This window comes from Schistocerca cancellata, chromosome 4, assembly GCF_023864275.1.
Source record: "Schistocerca cancellata isolate TAMUIC-IGC-003103 chromosome 4, iqSchCanc2.1, whole genome shotgun sequence".
NCBI classification, from domain to species: domain Eukaryota; kingdom Metazoa; phylum Arthropoda; class Insecta; order Orthoptera; family Acrididae; genus Schistocerca; species Schistocerca cancellata.
Window position 1 is genome coordinate 60,003,442 of NC_064629.1, and position 18,432 is coordinate 60,021,873.

General features: G+C 39.8%; 1 protein-coding gene across 1 annotated transcript in view; it reads left to right on the forward strand.

Moving 5' to 3' along the window:
* The window catches only part of LOC126184931 (zinc finger FYVE domain-containing protein 9), a 412,866-nt gene that overhangs the window by 250,589 nt on the left and 143,845 nt on the right, over positions 1 to 18,432 (forward strand). The window contains exons 9-10 of the mRNA XM_049927602.1: positions 6,777 to 6,932; positions 13,121 to 13,285. Coding sequence (XP_049783559.1) covers positions 6,777 to 6,932; positions 13,121 to 13,285 — 321 coding nt within the window. The remainder of the gene's footprint in view (positions 1 to 6,776; positions 6,933 to 13,120; positions 13,286 to 18,432) is intronic.

Here is an 18,432-nt window from a genome sequence, read left to right on the forward strand (position 1 = left end):
ACGCTGTGGGAAGAATATAGGGCCTAAGCGGCAAGCGGAGCAATACTCCTCACAATACTTGGTTTGTACAAGGATTGACAATGATTCATTCTTGGCCACAAAGCCCTTATTCTTCGTGGGAACTTAGATGACAAGTTTGGGGAAGTGGCAGCCATCTCTAAAATGTAAAGTGGATCAGTGTTTATCATAATGGCGTCCCCTGCCCAGTCACGGGCACTGTTCCATTGTAACAAGATGGGTGACATACCAGTGATTGTCACTCCACATAACAGTCTAAATTTGGTTGTGGGAATTAGTTTCCACAGAGACCTGTTCTTACAAACTGATGATGAGCTACACGCCAACTTGGAGTGATGGGGTGTGCACTTTGTCCATAATGTATGTAGGGGGCCAAAGGGCAATAAGGTTGCTACTGGTGCCTTCATCTTGTCCTTTGAGGGCAATTCATTGCCTGAAAAAGGTATACCAGTGGAATGTGAAACCGTATGTTGTCTTGCTGCTTCCCAGACACCAACTTTGAGATCGATGGGTTCCCACCCACTGGTGACATTGGTCCCCATCTCCCAGCCGGAGATGAATCACCTTTGTCTGGCTTCTTTCACCAGGAAGGGAACCTTCAGGACACTTTCTTACAAGGCTTCTGCTGGTCCACAACTGGACACCAGCCAGTGACTGATGGAGCCACAGGTGGCTGGTTGCAGGGCTTTGCGATCATTATCTTTACCTGAAACTGATTCAGTGAAGCCCTCACAATCATTGAAATCCTCTAAGGAGAGGAAAGACAAGAAAATTCTCTGAGAAGGAAGCCCCTATGCCACCAGATCCTGACTGTTCCACCCCTGTGGCTGAGACAGAGATTCCGGCGACCCCTGAGGCCCCAGTTCACACCACACAATGGTACCTGGAACCTATGTATATTGATGCCATAACACCTCAACCAGTGGCAGCAGGTGACCCTAAGGCATAACCTGCCCCCCTTGGTCCCTTCACGGCCTCACAGTACATCAACAACATTATTCTCCAGTGACTTTGAATGGTTTTTTCCATCACTTGGCTGAGTTACAATATCTGTTAAACACTTCCCCTGCCTTCTGCATTGCCCTTCAGAAGACTTGAGTTTCTAGCAATGCAGATGCCATCCCTTCATGGGGATATTATAAGAATTGTGTGACTTATGACAGGGTATCGAGCGGAGTTTGCACATATGTTCTAGATACTGTGTGTAGTGAACTTGTGCCTATCAGTGCGCCTTTGGAGGATTTTACCATCTGCAGTGTTTACCTCACTCCCGATGATAAAGTGTCTCGGGATGTACTGTTTGTATTTGTTTGTCAACTCCCCCCCCCCCCCCCCCCCCCACCTTTCCTTATCTTGGGTGATTTGGGTGATTTGGGTGATTTCAACACCAGTGACCCCTTGTGGGGTGAAACCATTTTGACTGGCCTGGTAAAGACCTCAAAAATTTACTGGCCCAACTGGATCTTGGCCACTTGAATGTTGGTACGCCCACACACTTTGGTGTAGTACACACAACTTTCTCAGCCATTAACCTTTCCATCTGCAGCCTTTGTCTTCTCCCATCCATCCACTGGAGGATCCACAATAGCCTTTGTGGTAGTGACGATTTCCCGATCTTCCTGTGCCTCTCTCAGCATCACTCCCCTGGATGCCTGACCAGATGGGCTCTAAACATTGCTGATTAGGGTGCTTTCACATGTCCTGCCGACCTTGGCTCCCCGTCACGTGGAGATATTGATTAGGCAGTCCACAATACAACTACAGCCATTCTTTCAACAGCTGATTTAGCGGTCCCCTGTTCCGTGGGTTCACCCTAATGGAAGACAGTACCTTGGTGGTCATCAGAAATTGCAGAGACCATTAGAGGCTGTACGTGGGCTCTCCAACACCATAAGTGGCACCCATTGTGGGGCACCTCATTGCCTTTAAGTGGCTCTGTGCCCTGGTCTGCCATGTAATAAAAAGATGGAAGTGAGAATTGCTGGGAATGGTATGTTAGGACCATGTATCCCTCCTTCACAGGTTTGAGCTAATATCAGACGTCTCTACGAATACCAGACACCTGCAGGTGTACCTGATATTATCTCAAATGGCACTGTCTACACTGACCCAGACACCATCGCCAAACATTTTTCTCTGCACTATGCTCGAGCCTCAGTGCGAGAGAATTATCAATCTGCATTTTGTGTTCCAAAACAGCGGATGGAGTGAAATATATAATCTCTTACTACATGCCATGTGGAGCCATATAATGTGCTATTCAGTTAGTGGGAATTTGTCAGTGTCCTAGCCCACTGCCCAGATACAGCCCCAGGGCTGGACTGTATCCACAACCAAGTGATCAAACACCTACCGGTGGATTGTCAGTGTCATATCCTTGCCATATTTAACCCCATCGGGGCAAGGGCAAGTTCCCATTACAATTGTGATAAGGCATCATTGTTCCAATTCTGAAACTGGGTAAGCACTATCTAGAGATGGACAGTTATCCCCCAGTGAATATGTCCAGTGTTTTCTGTAAGTTGCTTGAACGTGGGGTGAGCCAGCGGATGTGTTGGCTCCTTGAGTCTCTGGATCTTCTGACTCCGTACCAGGATGGTTTTCAGAAGGCCATTCCATTACTGATAATCAGGTTTACCTGGAGTCTGCCATCTGAACAGCTTTCGCTCGATGTCAACACCTTATAGCCCATCTTCTTCGACCTGCAAAAGGATTATGACACCACACCTTTGCTACCTTAAAAAGTCTGGTCTCTGGGGTCCACTTCCGGTTTTCATCCAGGACTTCCTGTTGCAGTGTATGTTTCGGGTTCAAGTTAGTGCTGCCCACAGTACCCCCATATCCAATAGAATAGGGTCCCGTGGGGCTCTGTACTTTTTAGTAGCCATCAATGGATCAGCAGCAGCTGTGGGGTCCTTAGTATCAACCTTCTTGTACACTGATGACTTTTGCCTGTACTATTGCTCCTCTAGTGTGGGTGTCGCTGAATGTTGATTATGAGGTGCCATATGAAGGGCACAGACATGGGCTGTCACCCATCGCTTTTGATTTTCAGCCACCAAAACTCAAATCGTGCGCTTCTGTTGACATTGTACTATTCACTGACCTTGTACTATTCACCCAATACAGAACTTCACCTCGACAACCAGCTACTCGATGTGATGGATACTTATCGCCTGTTAGCACTGGTCTTTGATTCTCAATTGACTTGGATTCCCTATTTTTGCCTGCTTAAGCAAAATACACTTTGCTGCCTGAGTAACACCAGCTGGGGTGCAGATCGTACTACCTTCTGCAGCTTTACAAAGCACTGATACAATTATTATGGGAGTCTGGAATATAGTTCAGCATCGTCCTTAGCATTGTGGATACTGAATCCGATACACCACTGAGGGATTCGACTTGTGACAGGAGCCTTTTGAACTAGCCCTGTGAAAAGCTTACTCGTGGCCATTGAGCATCAGGCGCCAACAACAGCTTGTCAATTATGCTACCCACATTGACATCTCCCCTAAGCATCCAAACTACTGACTACTACTTCCAAACACGGTAATCAATCTCCTGGAATGGCAGGGATTATGATCGCAATCCGCATCCAGTCTGCCTCTCTGAACTTCAGTTGTTTCCTCTTGCACCTGTCCTTTGGATCCACTCCCATACACCTCCACGGTGCATCCCTCAGCCACAGTTTAATTTACGTTTCACAAAGTCTCAATGACTCGTTTCATCCGAGGCCCTCTGCCGCCAATTTTTCCCCATCCTTGGTGCATCCCGGGATTCAGAAGTAGTCTATACTGGTGGGTGGATGGTTTCTGTTCATGGATGCTTTGCTTATACTCTCACGGGACATATTGAACTGTGCTCCTTGCCGGGTGGCTGTAGTGTTTTTACTGCGAGTTGACAGCCATCTCTCGTTCTGTTGAGCATATTTGTTCCTGCACTGGTGGGGTCCTTGCTCATCTGTAGCGAATCCTTGACCAGTTTGCCAGCTCTCAACCAGTGCTACCCTTACCATCCCTTAGTCATTGCTATCCAGGATTCCCTGTATGCCCTTGAACAGTGTGGACGCTCAGTGATATTTGTTTGGACCCTGGATGACATCAGGGTCCCAGGGAATGAACTTGGTGATAGGCTGCCCAAACTGGTTACCAGTAAATTGACCTTCAAGATCGGTATTCCAGAAGCAGACCTCAAATCAGTATTATGCCATTAAGTTTTAAGTGCCTGGAACATGGAATGGCTCACTCTGACACTTGATCAAACTGACTGTGGGTGATAAAGGAGAATACTGATATGTAGAGATCCTCCATGCAGGCCTCTCACGAAGACTCTACCATCCTTTGCCAGGCCTGCATTGGCCATACTTGGCTGACTCATGGTCATCTCCATAGTGAGGACCCACACCCCTGTCCTTGTAGCTCCCATTTGACGATGGTCCACATTTTGACGGACTGTCTCAACCTAGCTGCCCTGCGATGGACACTTAATCCACCCTCACTCACTACCACTGGTTTTAGGAGACAATGCCTCAGTGGCTGACTTAGTTGTACGTTTTGTTTGTGAAGCAGGCTTTTACCATCCTCTTTAAAGGAGGACCACTTAACATCATTGGCACCTTGAGGGGTTGGCAAAACACTGTGTTGCCTCCTCTGCCGAAACCAGACTGCAGCTGTCTGGACTTGTCGGTCCACTCTGGTCCTCACCCTACCTGCTTTTTATCTCTTCTTCCTCCCTCTTGCTTGCTCTGTTAGACTTATTCATATTTTGTCTCTCCGTGCTTCTCTTGCACTGTCCATGTTGCTAGTCTTTCCGAGGCAATCTGAGTGGAGTACCTATGGTAAGTGGCAGGTGCTGGGGATGTATGTCCCTCACTGTACTGTTTTCAGGGGCTTATGGCTGCTCCCTAGATGGGGCACCTTGCCTGCCTTCCTTTCTATGTCTCCCTTTCTTCTTTTTGTCCCTTATCTCAGCTTTGCTGACCTTGGTAGACCTTGAGGTTTTCTTCCCGTGGGTTTTGCATAGTAGGCTGCATTGGATCTACAGTCATATAGACGTGTCTGTTCGAGGAAAAAGGGACTGATGATCTGGTAGTTTGATCCCTTTAATCATCCAACAAACCAATTCAGCAGGAGAACCCACCAGTGTACAGTAGACATGGTGTACCAGTTTCAGCGCACCATATTTTAATTTTCTACATGTTATACACTGATAAGAGAGCAGCAATTTGTCTAGATAATATTCTGCCCTCTGTTATGTATAACAAAAGGACAGGTATGGAAAAAATTGCATGTTTTGTGTGTAGTTCAAATTCTTGCCCAAATTAATGGGTATAGTATCAGTGTAATTCTTTCTTGGCTGTCATTTACTATATTACTTATTTTAACCATACCTGTAGCAAAGTAATATGAGCATGGACACTAAAGAATATTTTGATGTGCACCACAAATGTAAAAACTACCACTTTGATCACAGAAATTGTACAGTAATTGTTCAACCCTTGTAAATTGTTCCTACAGCAATTACATTGTTTGTGTATAAAACTAAAGGACATTGTTAGTTAAAACTCTATAAACAATAGTTGGCTGCATTGCTGGTGGTGAAAACTACTGTTGTGGTTTCACAGCAGCAGCCTATCTGCACCAGAGGAAGAGTGTAAACAGCTGTTCATCTGAGTGAAAGTGCAGGCATTAGAAGGTGGTTTTTCAGTTTGGAAAAGTGAGTCTGCAACACACAGTATCTCACCGAAGGCGAAGATAGTGTCAGAAACACTTGAGAGATGATATACACTCTAAAACACAGAAAAAAAGAAAGACACACAACACCAAGTAATTATCTGAATGCGATGGAAATTGGTAGTTTCTACTGCTTGTCTTTGTGCTTGCCAAATTCTACCTTAGCCAGCAAGGTCTCAGAGTCTCTCCCCAGTTGAGAACGTTTGGAGAATTATGTGTAGCATCCTAGAACCAACTCATGATTTTGACAATTTATCGCACCAGTTGGACAAATTTGGCATGATATTCCTCAGAATGACATCCAACAACTGCCAGTGGTGGACAAACACATTATTGACTTGGTCAATTTATGAAGTCCCTTCTGTTGAATAAATCATCCAATTTTTTCTGAAACTGTAATGGTTTGTGTCTCTGTGGAAGTGCATCACATCTCAACCAATTCCCATCCCATTCGAATAATTCCTTCAGGGTTCTCTCTCTCTCTCTCTCTCTCTCTCTCTCTCTCTCTCTCTCTCTCTCTCTCTCTCTCTCTCTCCCTCTCCCCCCCTTCCCTCCTTCTCTCTCTCTCTCTCTCTCTCTCTCTCTCTCTCTCTCTCTCTCTCCCCCTCCCCCCCTTCCCTCTTTCACTCTCTCTCTCTCTCTGTCTCTCTCCCCCCCTTCCCTCCTTCACTCTCTCTCTCTCTCTCTCTCTCTCTCTCTCTCTCTATCTCTCTCTCTCTCACCTGTTCAGTAAGCTTTATTTCTTTATCTCATAGTAGGTTACAGAAACAAAAGTGAATTTGTGATAAGATGATGATATTTCATTTATGATTTGGTCCTTGACTCTGGGTGTCTTCAAATTTCTGACTTTCTAAATCATAGATTTATTTTGTGGACTGTCAGTGGGTTTTACATTATAGGGGATACAACACAGTGTCAGTTTTACATTTCCAAATCACAAGTAATAGTGATAGTTTTTACTTTCATGAACATAATTTTCTTAAAAAATGTTAAGCTGGAATATAATTGTTGTTTCATTTGTACTAGGTCTTCCTCCACTGGCTTCAATCATCAAAGGCGAACTGCGATTGGATGAAGAACTGGATACAGAAAAATTAATAATGCGTCTTAAGAATGAAGATGAGCCTCCTGTTACATTTGCTCTCAACAGGAATCTATTTGTTCAGCTAAAAATTGTTAATTGTGAGTAATTGAATGTCTTCTGAAGTTACCTATAGAAACAATTGATAAATAGGTATGGTAACATCAACAAGATAATAATCAGTTGGGAAGAGCTGTAAGAGATGTTTTGCCTACAAAAATTTTGCTCATAAGAATTCAAGAAACAATGTAGTACTTCAAACATATACATGGTTATAAATGCAATTGCAATGGCAGCCTCACATAAAAATAGTTATTATGTTGAAATTGGAGACAATTTTAGTGTTTCACATTATCATACTGACTGTAAAAATCTTTTGAACTTAGTTGCTGTGTTCCTTCCTCCAGTGATATTACTTAGTTAGTGCAATATGAATTTGTGTGATGTAAAGCTTCTGAAAATGTAAGGTTGTATTGTCTGACGTCATATATGAAAAAAGTATGATTATATAGTTCTGCAAAGAGTTAAATTTTGTGTATAAATTCAGTATTTATATACAGAAGACATACAAATTGTTACACACTAACCCAATTAACTTGCTTCACAGATGATGCTATTGTATGGTCTAGTTGAAATGGCAGTATGATATTTCAAATAATTAATTTTCATTCTTCAAGTTTTTGAGGAAAATTTGCACTAACATGCAATTAATCACCGCTACCTTCTTAGGGGCCTCAGCCAAACTAGAGTCCGGTCAGTGCTGTCAATCCTCTTTAACAATAAATGCTAAATGTGCTTCAACAACCACTATTAAGAATAACAGTGTAACCCGGCTTTTACTTTCACAAAATTGACATTTTCCCACTGTTTACAATGTTTTTTATAGGTCTCGTCAAATTTCCTATAGCCACAATGTTAATTTGCACCTGATTTTGCGTCAACATATTTATAATTTTCCTGCGATTTACACATTACAAGAAAATGTTTGTGGAGAAAAAAATGACACTGACATGATGTTGACCATCCAGTAGTGTCTACAAATATTATGTGGTTAGTGTTTACAAATATTACGTGGTTAGTGTTTACAAATATTACGTGGTGAAGTTTCTTGACACCACAGCACTTGACTCAGCGGATTTGAACTGGTAAACGTGTAAAAGTTGGAACAATTCGTGCCGTATCTCCCGCTGCTGCCAAGCTCTGCTTGGCAAAATGGCTGATGGGAGTAACTAGGTTTGTTTGAATCATGACAACAATTTCCAAACTGTTTCTACTGTGCAAATGCGGTTTCATGATTTGTTGTGGTCATCGTGACACCTTTGTCAAACCATGGTTAGTGTGTTTTGGTGTATGGCCACTTGGAGCGCTAGTTGACACTGTCATTCACTTTGCAATGCTCAAATGTTTTTAGTTTAAACACAGTGCCGGTTACGTATTTTGTTATGCTGAGCAAAACGTGTTTCGAGAATTTATTCTCACTGTCAAGTGCAGCATTTGTGTATGTATTTTTTGTGATGTTACACAAACAAATAATGTGAGTGATAGTTTGCGTGTGTGTGTGGTTTTCTACATAACTGGTGAGGCACAGTACCTGATAACATCAAAAAGACGACTACAGTGCAAGAGACGCAGAATAACACACATTCAGTCACCATACAAAATACTTATTTACATGTTTGCACTTGGCAATGAGAAAAAATTTTTGAAACACGTCATGCTAAGCATGATAAAATACATAACTAGTGCAGTATTTCATTATTTAAATATTAAACAAGTCCATGATAAGTCTTTTGATGCCTACTATGCACATATGTCATACACAAAGTACAAGGGGGGCATCCTGTGCGTAACTTTTACAGCTTAAAATGTTATTTCCCACAGTTTACATTTTCCTGTGTTCTGCACCATTTTTTGGAAGCCTCTTGAAAAGTAAAAATGCGGGGTTTTACTGTATGTTGGAACATGAGGTATCACAAATCCTGCGCCTTCCTTGCTGTTCATGTTAATACCAAGGGACCTACGAGGGGGGGGGGGGGGATAGAAAATGTGAAGAACGTGGACCACTAGTTAGTACTAACACACAACAAAGATGAGAAAAATAGAATACTGCAACAGAATTTGTCTTGACATACCATATGTTGCTATAACTGTCAAAAGTTCAGACAAATTGTGATTGCATGTAGATCAAGCAGCTTGTGGAAATAGAAACTCTGTATCAACTCGTTGCACATAAAGCCCCATTTTGCATCAGTTGATGTGGAAACCATCAAGAGTGTTTGCTAAAGACCAAAATATGCAAGAACAGAAGGCCACCAAACAAATATCTTTTGCTGGAGCACAGAAGGGATTTATATTAGTGCAGTAATCAATGGTTTTGAAGTTGTTTGCCTTTACTGTTTATAAAATTATTGTTAAGGTCCATAGTGTTACACTAACACAAGATGGTATAGCCTACACTTGTGAATATACCTGTAAAGCAATCCCCACAATTGCCAGTTTGGAGTACTGGAGACCTCCATCAATCTCCCTGCCTCATGCCTGAACACACAACTTCTTTCTTTGTAAAAGAAAAGAGTATAGACAAAGGAAAATGAGCACTGAGGAAACAAAGTTGAAGAATGTCAGAGCAGACATATAAGGTCCAAAATTGAGCACATCATACATACCATGCAACCAGCAAGTTCTAAAAGAGTCCTCACATACTCCATACTATCGCACAATATTTATGCCTAGGAGGCGTCAATTAGAACTCTCATCTTCATAGTGAACTTGGTGGTGCTCAATGATGTAGAGCTTGCATTTATTGTGACTGCAGTCACTACATGCTGCTGAAATAAAAACAAGAAGCAGCAGGGATGTGCAACAGATTGGCTTGGCAGGTGGTCTATACACAACCATACTATCTTGCTAAGAGACCTTGCAGCAGAGTAAGATGGCTATTGAAATTTTGTAAGGATGAATGAGGAATCTTTCAGTGAATTGGTGAACCTTATTACATCTTATGTACACAGAAAAGATACTGGTCATATACATGTTGAATTTCACTTTGAACAATGCTGAAAGCAATCTATAAACTTGAAAAGAGTAAGATACATTACTGTAGAGGATAGACAGGTAGCACTGTTATTGTGCAATAAATAATTAAACTTTTGAAACAAACAAATAAGCAGTTGTCGTGTTATTTCCCTGCACTTAGAACACTTTTGTTGAATGTTTCCACAGCTAGTTACTGAATAAGTTTTACGTGTGTAATCCGACCACTCCCTAAATGCATTTAAACAGACGATTCATTTCATCAGTCTTTCCTAATGTATTCTTGTTCACTATCAGTTGTTTACACATCCGCAAATCACAAAGTCTCTGCAGGAACTGCCATGTATTGTACTGTATTACCCTTATATAATATGATATATTGTGCAGTATAATGAGCAAACATCAATATTTTTAAGGCTCTGCAGTCTCCTTCAATATATTGTGCGAACCATCTATACCAATGTCAGATTGTCAACGTTATTGCACAATGACTTTTGAGCGTCCCAGGGCCCCTTTCGGTGTCTTTCTCCAACATCTTTGACTTGTCACCAGATTTGAAGGACAAAGACATGTCTAATCACTGAAATGATCACCATTATTTAGTGGAATAGGAATGGGTTGATGATCCACGTAGAGTAACTGGAGAGCCTTCTGCAGGAAAGTTCCTTATGTGTGTCTCCAGGAGATATATTTCAAAGATACCAGCACATTTCTGGTAAGCGGCTACAATCTGCATGAAATAGACTACTTTCGTGGAGACAAGGTCAAAGGCAGGATGTCCGTATTTGCTAGTGACACACATTCTTCTTCACCAGTGTCGCTTCCCTTGGAGCTAAAAACAATCACCATCAGTAGTTGTTTGTTTGTTTGTTTGTTTGTGTGTGTGTGTGTGTGTGTGTGTGTGTGTGTGTGTGTGTGTGTGTGTGTGTTGGGGGAGGGGGGGGGGGGGGGGGTTGCACACATCACTGAATGTAATCGAGTGCACTTTTTATATGCCAGTGCATGATCGTAAGCAACCTCAGGCAAGTATACCCTCCATTCCCTTCGAAATCTTAACGCTCAACATCATGTTGAGTTCTGCTGACAGAAGCCTAGGGAGTAGAGTTATAGGAAAACTCATCCTTACAGAAGACACCGGTCCATTGTACAGAGCTTTTCAAATTTCTACAGAAAACGTCCAATGTGTCATATTAGGGGACAAGAAAAGATCTTGGGAAGAAACCCTGAATTCCATTAACCATTTCACATCAACTACACAGTCACTTCAAAGTCTAAATTGTAACTTCTCGTTATATTGTACCAATTCCGTTTTTATGTATGGTTTGTTTTGTAGCATTTGGATGGAGTAAGAGTAATAACTTGGTAAGCTTGCCAAGTGTGCCTGTCAAATGTTTGTCGTGATGGCAATAAAGTCAGGTTGTAATATAATAATAATTTCTGATGAAATTCACTAGTAATGTTTTAGGTTGTTGTTGTGGTCTTCAGTCCTGAGACTGGTTTGATGCAGCTCTCCGTGCTACTGTATCCTGTGCAAGCTTCATCATCTCCCAGTACCTACTGCAACCTACATCCTTCTGAATCTGTTTAGTGTATTCATCTCTTGGTCTCCCTCTATGATTTTTACCCTCCACGCTGCCCTCCAATGCTAAATTGGTGACCCCTTGATGCCTCAGAACATGTCCTACCAACCGATCCCTTCTTCTAGTCAAGTTGTGCCGCAAACTTCTCTTCTCCCCAATCCTATTCAATACCTCCTCGTTAGTTATGTGATCTACCCATCTAATCTTCAGCATTCTTCTGTGGCACCACATTTCGAAAGCTTCTATTCTCTTCATGTCTAAACTATTTATCGTCTATGTTTCACTTCCATACATGGCTACGCTCCATACAAATACTTTCGGAAACGACTTCCTGACACTTAAATCTATAATCGATTTTAACAAATTTCTCTTCTTCAGAAATGCTTTCCTTACCATTGCTAGTCTACATTTTATATCCCCTCTACTTCGGCCATCATCAGTTATTTTGCTCCCCAAATAGCAATACTCATTTACTACTTTAAGCGTCTCATTTCCTAATCTAATTCCCGCAGCATCACCCGATTTAATTCGACTACATTCCATTATTCTCATTTTGCTTTTGTTGATGTTCATCTTATACCCTCCTGTCATGACACTGTCCATTCCGTTCAACTGCTCTTCCAAGTCCTTTCTGTCTCTGACAGAATTACAATGTCATCGGCAAACCTCAAAGTTTTTATTTCTTCTCCATGGATTTTAATACATACTCTGAATTTTCCTTTTGTTTCCTTCACTGCTTGCTCAATATACAGATTGAATAACATCGGGGATAGGCTACAACCCTGTCTCACTCCCTGCCCAAACACTGCTTCCCTTTCATGTCCCTTATAGCTGCCATCTGGTTCCTGTAAAAATTGTAAATAGCCTTTGCTCCCTGTGTTTTACCCCTGCCACCTTCATAATTTGAAAGAGAGTATTCCAGTCAACATTGTCAAAAGCTTTCTCTAAGTCTACAAATGCTAGAAATGTAGGTTTGCCTTTCCTTAATCTAGCTTCTAAGATAAGTCGTAGGGTCAGTATTGCCTCACGTGTTTCCAATATTTCTACAGAATCCAAACTGATCTTCCCCGAGGTCGGCCTCTACCAGTTTTTCCATTCGTCTGTAGAGAATTTGCACTAGTATTTTGCATCCGTGACTTATTAAACTGATTGTTCGGTAATTTTCACTGTCAGCACCTGCATTCTTTGGGATTGGAATTATTATATTCTTCTTGAAGTCTGAGGGTATTTCGCCTGTAGTAATAGTATTTACCACATGACATAGTTCATTCATTTATAAATTGACATTTGTAATTGCTATAGACTTTTTGGTGCTGCCAGTGATAAAAATATAAATATGCCTACTGGTGAAATGTGATTCATGTTTCATAAACTGATCGTTAAAGAGCACTCAATTTGAAAAATACAGCTGTGGAACTGCTTGTGTTGTTAATAAGACTTTTTCTTTACGCCTTTTAAAATTAAAGGTCATGACTTGCATTTTCAGTGATCATTTTCATATTTTGTGCTAAAGGAAGAGTACAAATAGGTAATCTTAAATATATTTTCATAAAGTAGGTGACTGGAAGATTACACAATAGCAGAAAAGAAAACAGAGTCATACAAACTATTTCTTTTAGTTTTGAGCAACTAGTCTTCTAATATTGACACTAATTATTTCTACCTGAACTTTGCAGTGAACTGCTGTGTGAATAGGACATGTTGGTGTTTTTCAACTATTGGAATGAGCTCTGTTGGGCAGGATGAAATAGTCATAATTCTTGAATGTCTACCAGATGAATCTTCAGTTCCAAGGGATATTTTTACACACCTGAGCACCTTGTATCAGGAGGCATCTAGAGGTAAGTCACTAAAAGTTATAAACTAAGAAACATGTTCTCTCTTAGTTATATATAATGGAAATAAGAAGCAATTTTTCTGGATAAAGGTCTCCTGTATAAATAATTCCCCGAAGTAACTAGTTTCACTGTGTCTGGGGAGTTACTTTATTTTACTTCTTGTTTAGTGTCTGCTGTGAGAGTTTGAATTAGTACACTGAAAAAACCTAACTTGCAATGTTTACTTCTTTTCAAGCTGTGAGTTCTGTTCTCTCATGTTTCATTCTTAACAGAAGTTACATTGAGTAGTTGTTAACATGAGCACAATTTTCATTTAGTCATTGGAGACTTCATGATATCAGCTTTTATTAAAAACTATGCTGAAGTGCATAACATCTAACGGAAAGCTTTTTAAAAGATTCTGAGGAGAATTGTCACACTTAAAATTTCTTTGTCTTTATTGTGTTTGCTGTTTAGTTATTTAAAGAAATCATTTGCACCGAAAGCTCAATATCCTGTAGAAATGACTGTGTTGATTTCTGGTATATTGCCACATTATTTTCTTTGCCTCAGCATGTAATGATTCGTCATTCAGTGAGGTAAAAAACAATCTTTTATTTTTGATAGTTAATTATTCCACAGTGTTGTGATAGAAAGTCGAGCATTGCTGTGTTGTCTGTAGGGTGATCAAATAAGGAAATGTTTCAGGGAGCATTCTGATTTGTGGAGACAGCTAGAGGTAGATTTAAATGTTTAAAGTAACGTTGTCTTAGATATAATGGAATGAAAATAATGAACCTAAAAAGTAAATTAAACAGGTACACTGAAGGTATGTAAATCATATGAATGTAAAGAAAGGATACAATTTACTAGAACAATACCAGCTGAAAAAAAAGCTGTGGAATTAAGTCCAGAAAAGTAAATAGAATAGCCAGTAGATAGTTTTTGTCATAGCAAGGCATGCAGAATGTCACATAATAAGACACCAGCCTCTGCTTAGCTGTGTTGGATGGCGGACGTTTTGAGCGAGAGCAATCGTGTTGTGTCATTGTACAGAAATTTTTAAAAATTAAAAATGCTGTGTCATGATTCGAGCCTAAGTGCAGATGTGGACACTATCAGGAATTTATTCCAAGTGCATAAGTCATGTTGAACATTCACAGCAAGAACAGTATTTATGTACTTACTTAGCAGCAGTATGAACCAACCATAGTCGGAAACTTGTAATATGTTAATAGACCCAGTGAAAATAATGTGTGGTTAACTTAAACACCTCATTCAATAGATAGTGTTTTGTTTATCCACAATAGACTACCCAAAGAAGTTAATACAGCTGTTCATAGGACATCAGCTGCTGTTTTGAATGAATACAATTGGTACTGCAGATCTACTTGCAGCTATCCTGCTTAGTTATCCATATCCAAACTCATTTTAAGTCTCTTTCCAGTATGCGGGATAAGTAGATGTTGAAAGGTAAGGAGTGTATGGGATGCAGTATGCAGTTGTCATAGTTGCTGAAGGTGCGGCATTGTCGAAATTGCTAAAAAGTGAGTAATGTCCATGATATTGGGAAAAATCAGCCTAGTGTCCAGTGAGTGACATTCAGTGCATCAGTTTATTCAGTTAATACTTGGTAATGAACTTCAAATATAACAAACAGTTCCATTTGAAGAAAACTCATTTTATTGCATTGAAAGTCTCTGTAACTAAAAGTAGTACTTCAACTGCTACTATTTCAAATAACCTATCACTGTGGTATGTCCTACTTTTTCTACATTGCTGCTGTTGGTGTTGATGCTTATCCAACAAAACTGAGCAGTTTGGAGCGCGCAGTGTCAGTATTGTTCTTGAAATTACAATTGGTAATCACTTTTGACAGCTAAACAATTATTTGGTTAGTCGTTCCCACAGACTGCGTGAAGGTTCCTTAACATAGAAAACATGTTATGAGTGCCCCTATATAGAAAAGGAAGATCTGACTGGAGTAGGATCTGGAGGAAGAGTGAAAAAACTCGATCCCAACCAGCTGAGATGCAGATAACGTTGGACAGGCATACATGGAATGACAAAATCGTTGGCAGCCTTGTGGTATCCAAAATAGGAAGTGTAGACATCCCAAATGAACTCATATGTAAATGGTTAATATCAGTAAACATTTAAAACAAGATCAGTAGTTTCATTGTCACTCACCATTTAAATGTCCACTTCTCCTATAACTACGTATGAAATCTAAGTGGAAAGAGTGATGGAATCTTGGCTGAATTATATATATATATATATATATATATATATATATATATATATATATATATATATTAAAGTTAATCATATTTGTAGTCCAATTTGCCATGAAAAAGCCACTGAAACAGATTGTTACAATAAATCTAATAATTCTTGAGAACTTAGAGTATACTCTGATTTATATAAGACAAAGTGGCACATTTTTTTGAGAAGATGCACATGCATTTTAGAGAAGTATGGTCCAAATGCACATCTTGCCGTTGCAACAAGTGGCAAACATTACTAGTCAATTCACCATGTCTTGTCGATCTGCCTGACTGTGTAATTAGTTAATATCAGTAGGTTTGCAACTATATTCATATCTCTGATACTGTATATTGACCGATTTTGTCTTAAAATGCGCGTAGCACCTAGTTATTCCTTAAACTGACTCATAAGATAACTCTGCTAAGGCCATAACAAATGAAAATATTGAAAACTATTCTGCCATTACTGAATGGGATGATATCATCATCACTGCTTCTGAAAAAAATCATTTATCCTAACAGGTTCTTGTTTAACAGGACTAGCAGGCATTAATTACATAACTGCCATAAATAAATCTCATCATAATCTAAAACATTATTAAGTTTTTCGCAGCCCAATATGCAGTTGTTGCCATTGGTTGCTAAGACCACCAGCAGTATTAGTGCACACAACTAATCAGTCATGAGCACAATTACGACCAACAACTGCTCAGAAGTCAACACATCTGGAATAAACACAGTTTAAACTGAAGGTCAGTGACACAGTAAATATGACTTCAAGCCCCCTGAGTAAACCCCATTCAGACCTTGAAAATCTATTATCACAATGTCCAATCCTTAAGCAACAAAACTGATGACTTAAGCATTTTGCTGACCAGTGAACTCAGTGATATCTCAGTAGTATGCCTAGCACAGCAGTGGCTCTGCACTGATGTAGGTTAGTTAATTTCCCTACCAATTTCAAATTGTGTGAACACTACTCCAGATCAAAGGATGGACATGGTGGGGTTGCCATCTTCATAAAATGACACGTTGAATATAGCCCACTTCCTACCCCAAAGGAAATAGGAACAGACGACAGAAACAGGGAGACATTGATTAACATTGCAAAAACTTATAATCTGCATGGCCTTGTAAACGAGCCCACTAGAATAACACCCACATCCAAGACAGCTCTAGATAAAATTTTTGCAAATAGAAATAAACTTAACCCAACATTAGAAGTATACAATGCAGGATTCAGCGACCACCAAGCTGTCATTCTAAAGGTTGATGTTAGCAAAGATACCTCAAACCCAGTCCCACCTAAACCTTTATGAAGGTTTTTCACTCAAGATAACTTGAACAAGCTAAATGCCCTCCTTAGTAAAGAAAAGTGGACAGAGATGTACGCAGCCAATGATGTCAACATGAAATTCAATGTATTTCTTGACACAATGATCCACCACTCTGAAGAGATTTTCCACAAAAACCAGTAAGAATAAATAATAATAAGAGAAACAAGGCTTGGATTACACCACCTATAAAAATCTCTTGCAAATATAAAAGAATACTCCACATGTTATGTAAACAAAGTAGTGACTCCCACCAACTAACAGAATACTATTAAAACTACACATTTATCCTAAGAAGAGTGATAAGACAGGCAAAAAGGATGTAAAATGATGAGTACATTGACAAATCCAGCAATAAAGTAAAAGCAATGTGGAATATTATAAAAAGGGAAGACGGGAAAACAAAGCTACACACACGAAAATAGAAATCAAACTCAACAATGAATCTATATCTAATCCCGAAGTTGTGGTGAACTCTCAACAAATTCCTTACAAGCATAGCTGAAAAATTAGTAACAAATAATCCTAACACAAACTACCAACCAGAAAACCAAAAATATCACACATGTTCAGAGTCAATTTTCATTACCAAAGTCACTGTAAATGTTGTTGCAAAAGCCCTCAGAGAGTTAAAATATTCATATTCAGCTGGAATTGATGGTATCTCAGCAGCTGTCATCAAAAATTGTGTACACACAATTACTGAACCATTAACTCACCTCTGTGACTGTTCTTTCCAGGCAGGTACTTTCCTTGAAGCTCTGAAACTTTGTAAAGTAATTCCTGTCTTCAAAAAAGGTGATAATAAAGATATGAATAACTACAGGCCTGTCTCAATCTGATCCTGCTTTTCTTAAGTTTTTGAACAAATAATGTACAAAAACTGATGGACTTCATTGGGGAAAAAACTAGATTTCCTAAGTTTAGCTCAACATGGGTTCAGAAGCAACAAATCTACAGAAACTGCAGTATATGATTGCATAAATACGCTATTAGATCTGTTAGATAAAAAACAACTAAGTGGAGATAGGGTTGAAACCCTGAATCCCACATGTTGAATGGGGAGTCTCTTTCACTTTAGTTACTATATGATACACAAAAATATTTTGAATCTATTTCCATGTCAATGAATAGGTACTATAGCCTAATAAAATAGTTGATGTCATCTTATCAAAATCTTATTAGGCACTGAGACGCAGGCATCAAATTAATTTATTATTATTATTTTCAAATGAAGCTGTACTGTTTTTAACTTTCAGAGGGGTAGATCGAATCGAGTTCTGCTCCTCTTTATGCATTCTCCATAAGTTAGTACATCGTCAAGTAATTCTTCATTAATAACCTACAACTGTTATGAGTTAAAAATGCGGCTCCCTGAATAATTCTATAATCAGTGTAAACTAAATGAATTTCAGTATATATCCCAGTATGTCCAATATATGAAATAATTGTACCGCTGTGTGTGTGTGTGTGTGTGTGTGTGTGTGTGTGTGTGTGTGTGTGTGTGTGTGGGCGCGCGCGCACTCAGTTCACTCGGCGCTGCGATTTAGTTGAAAAGAGGCAAAGCATG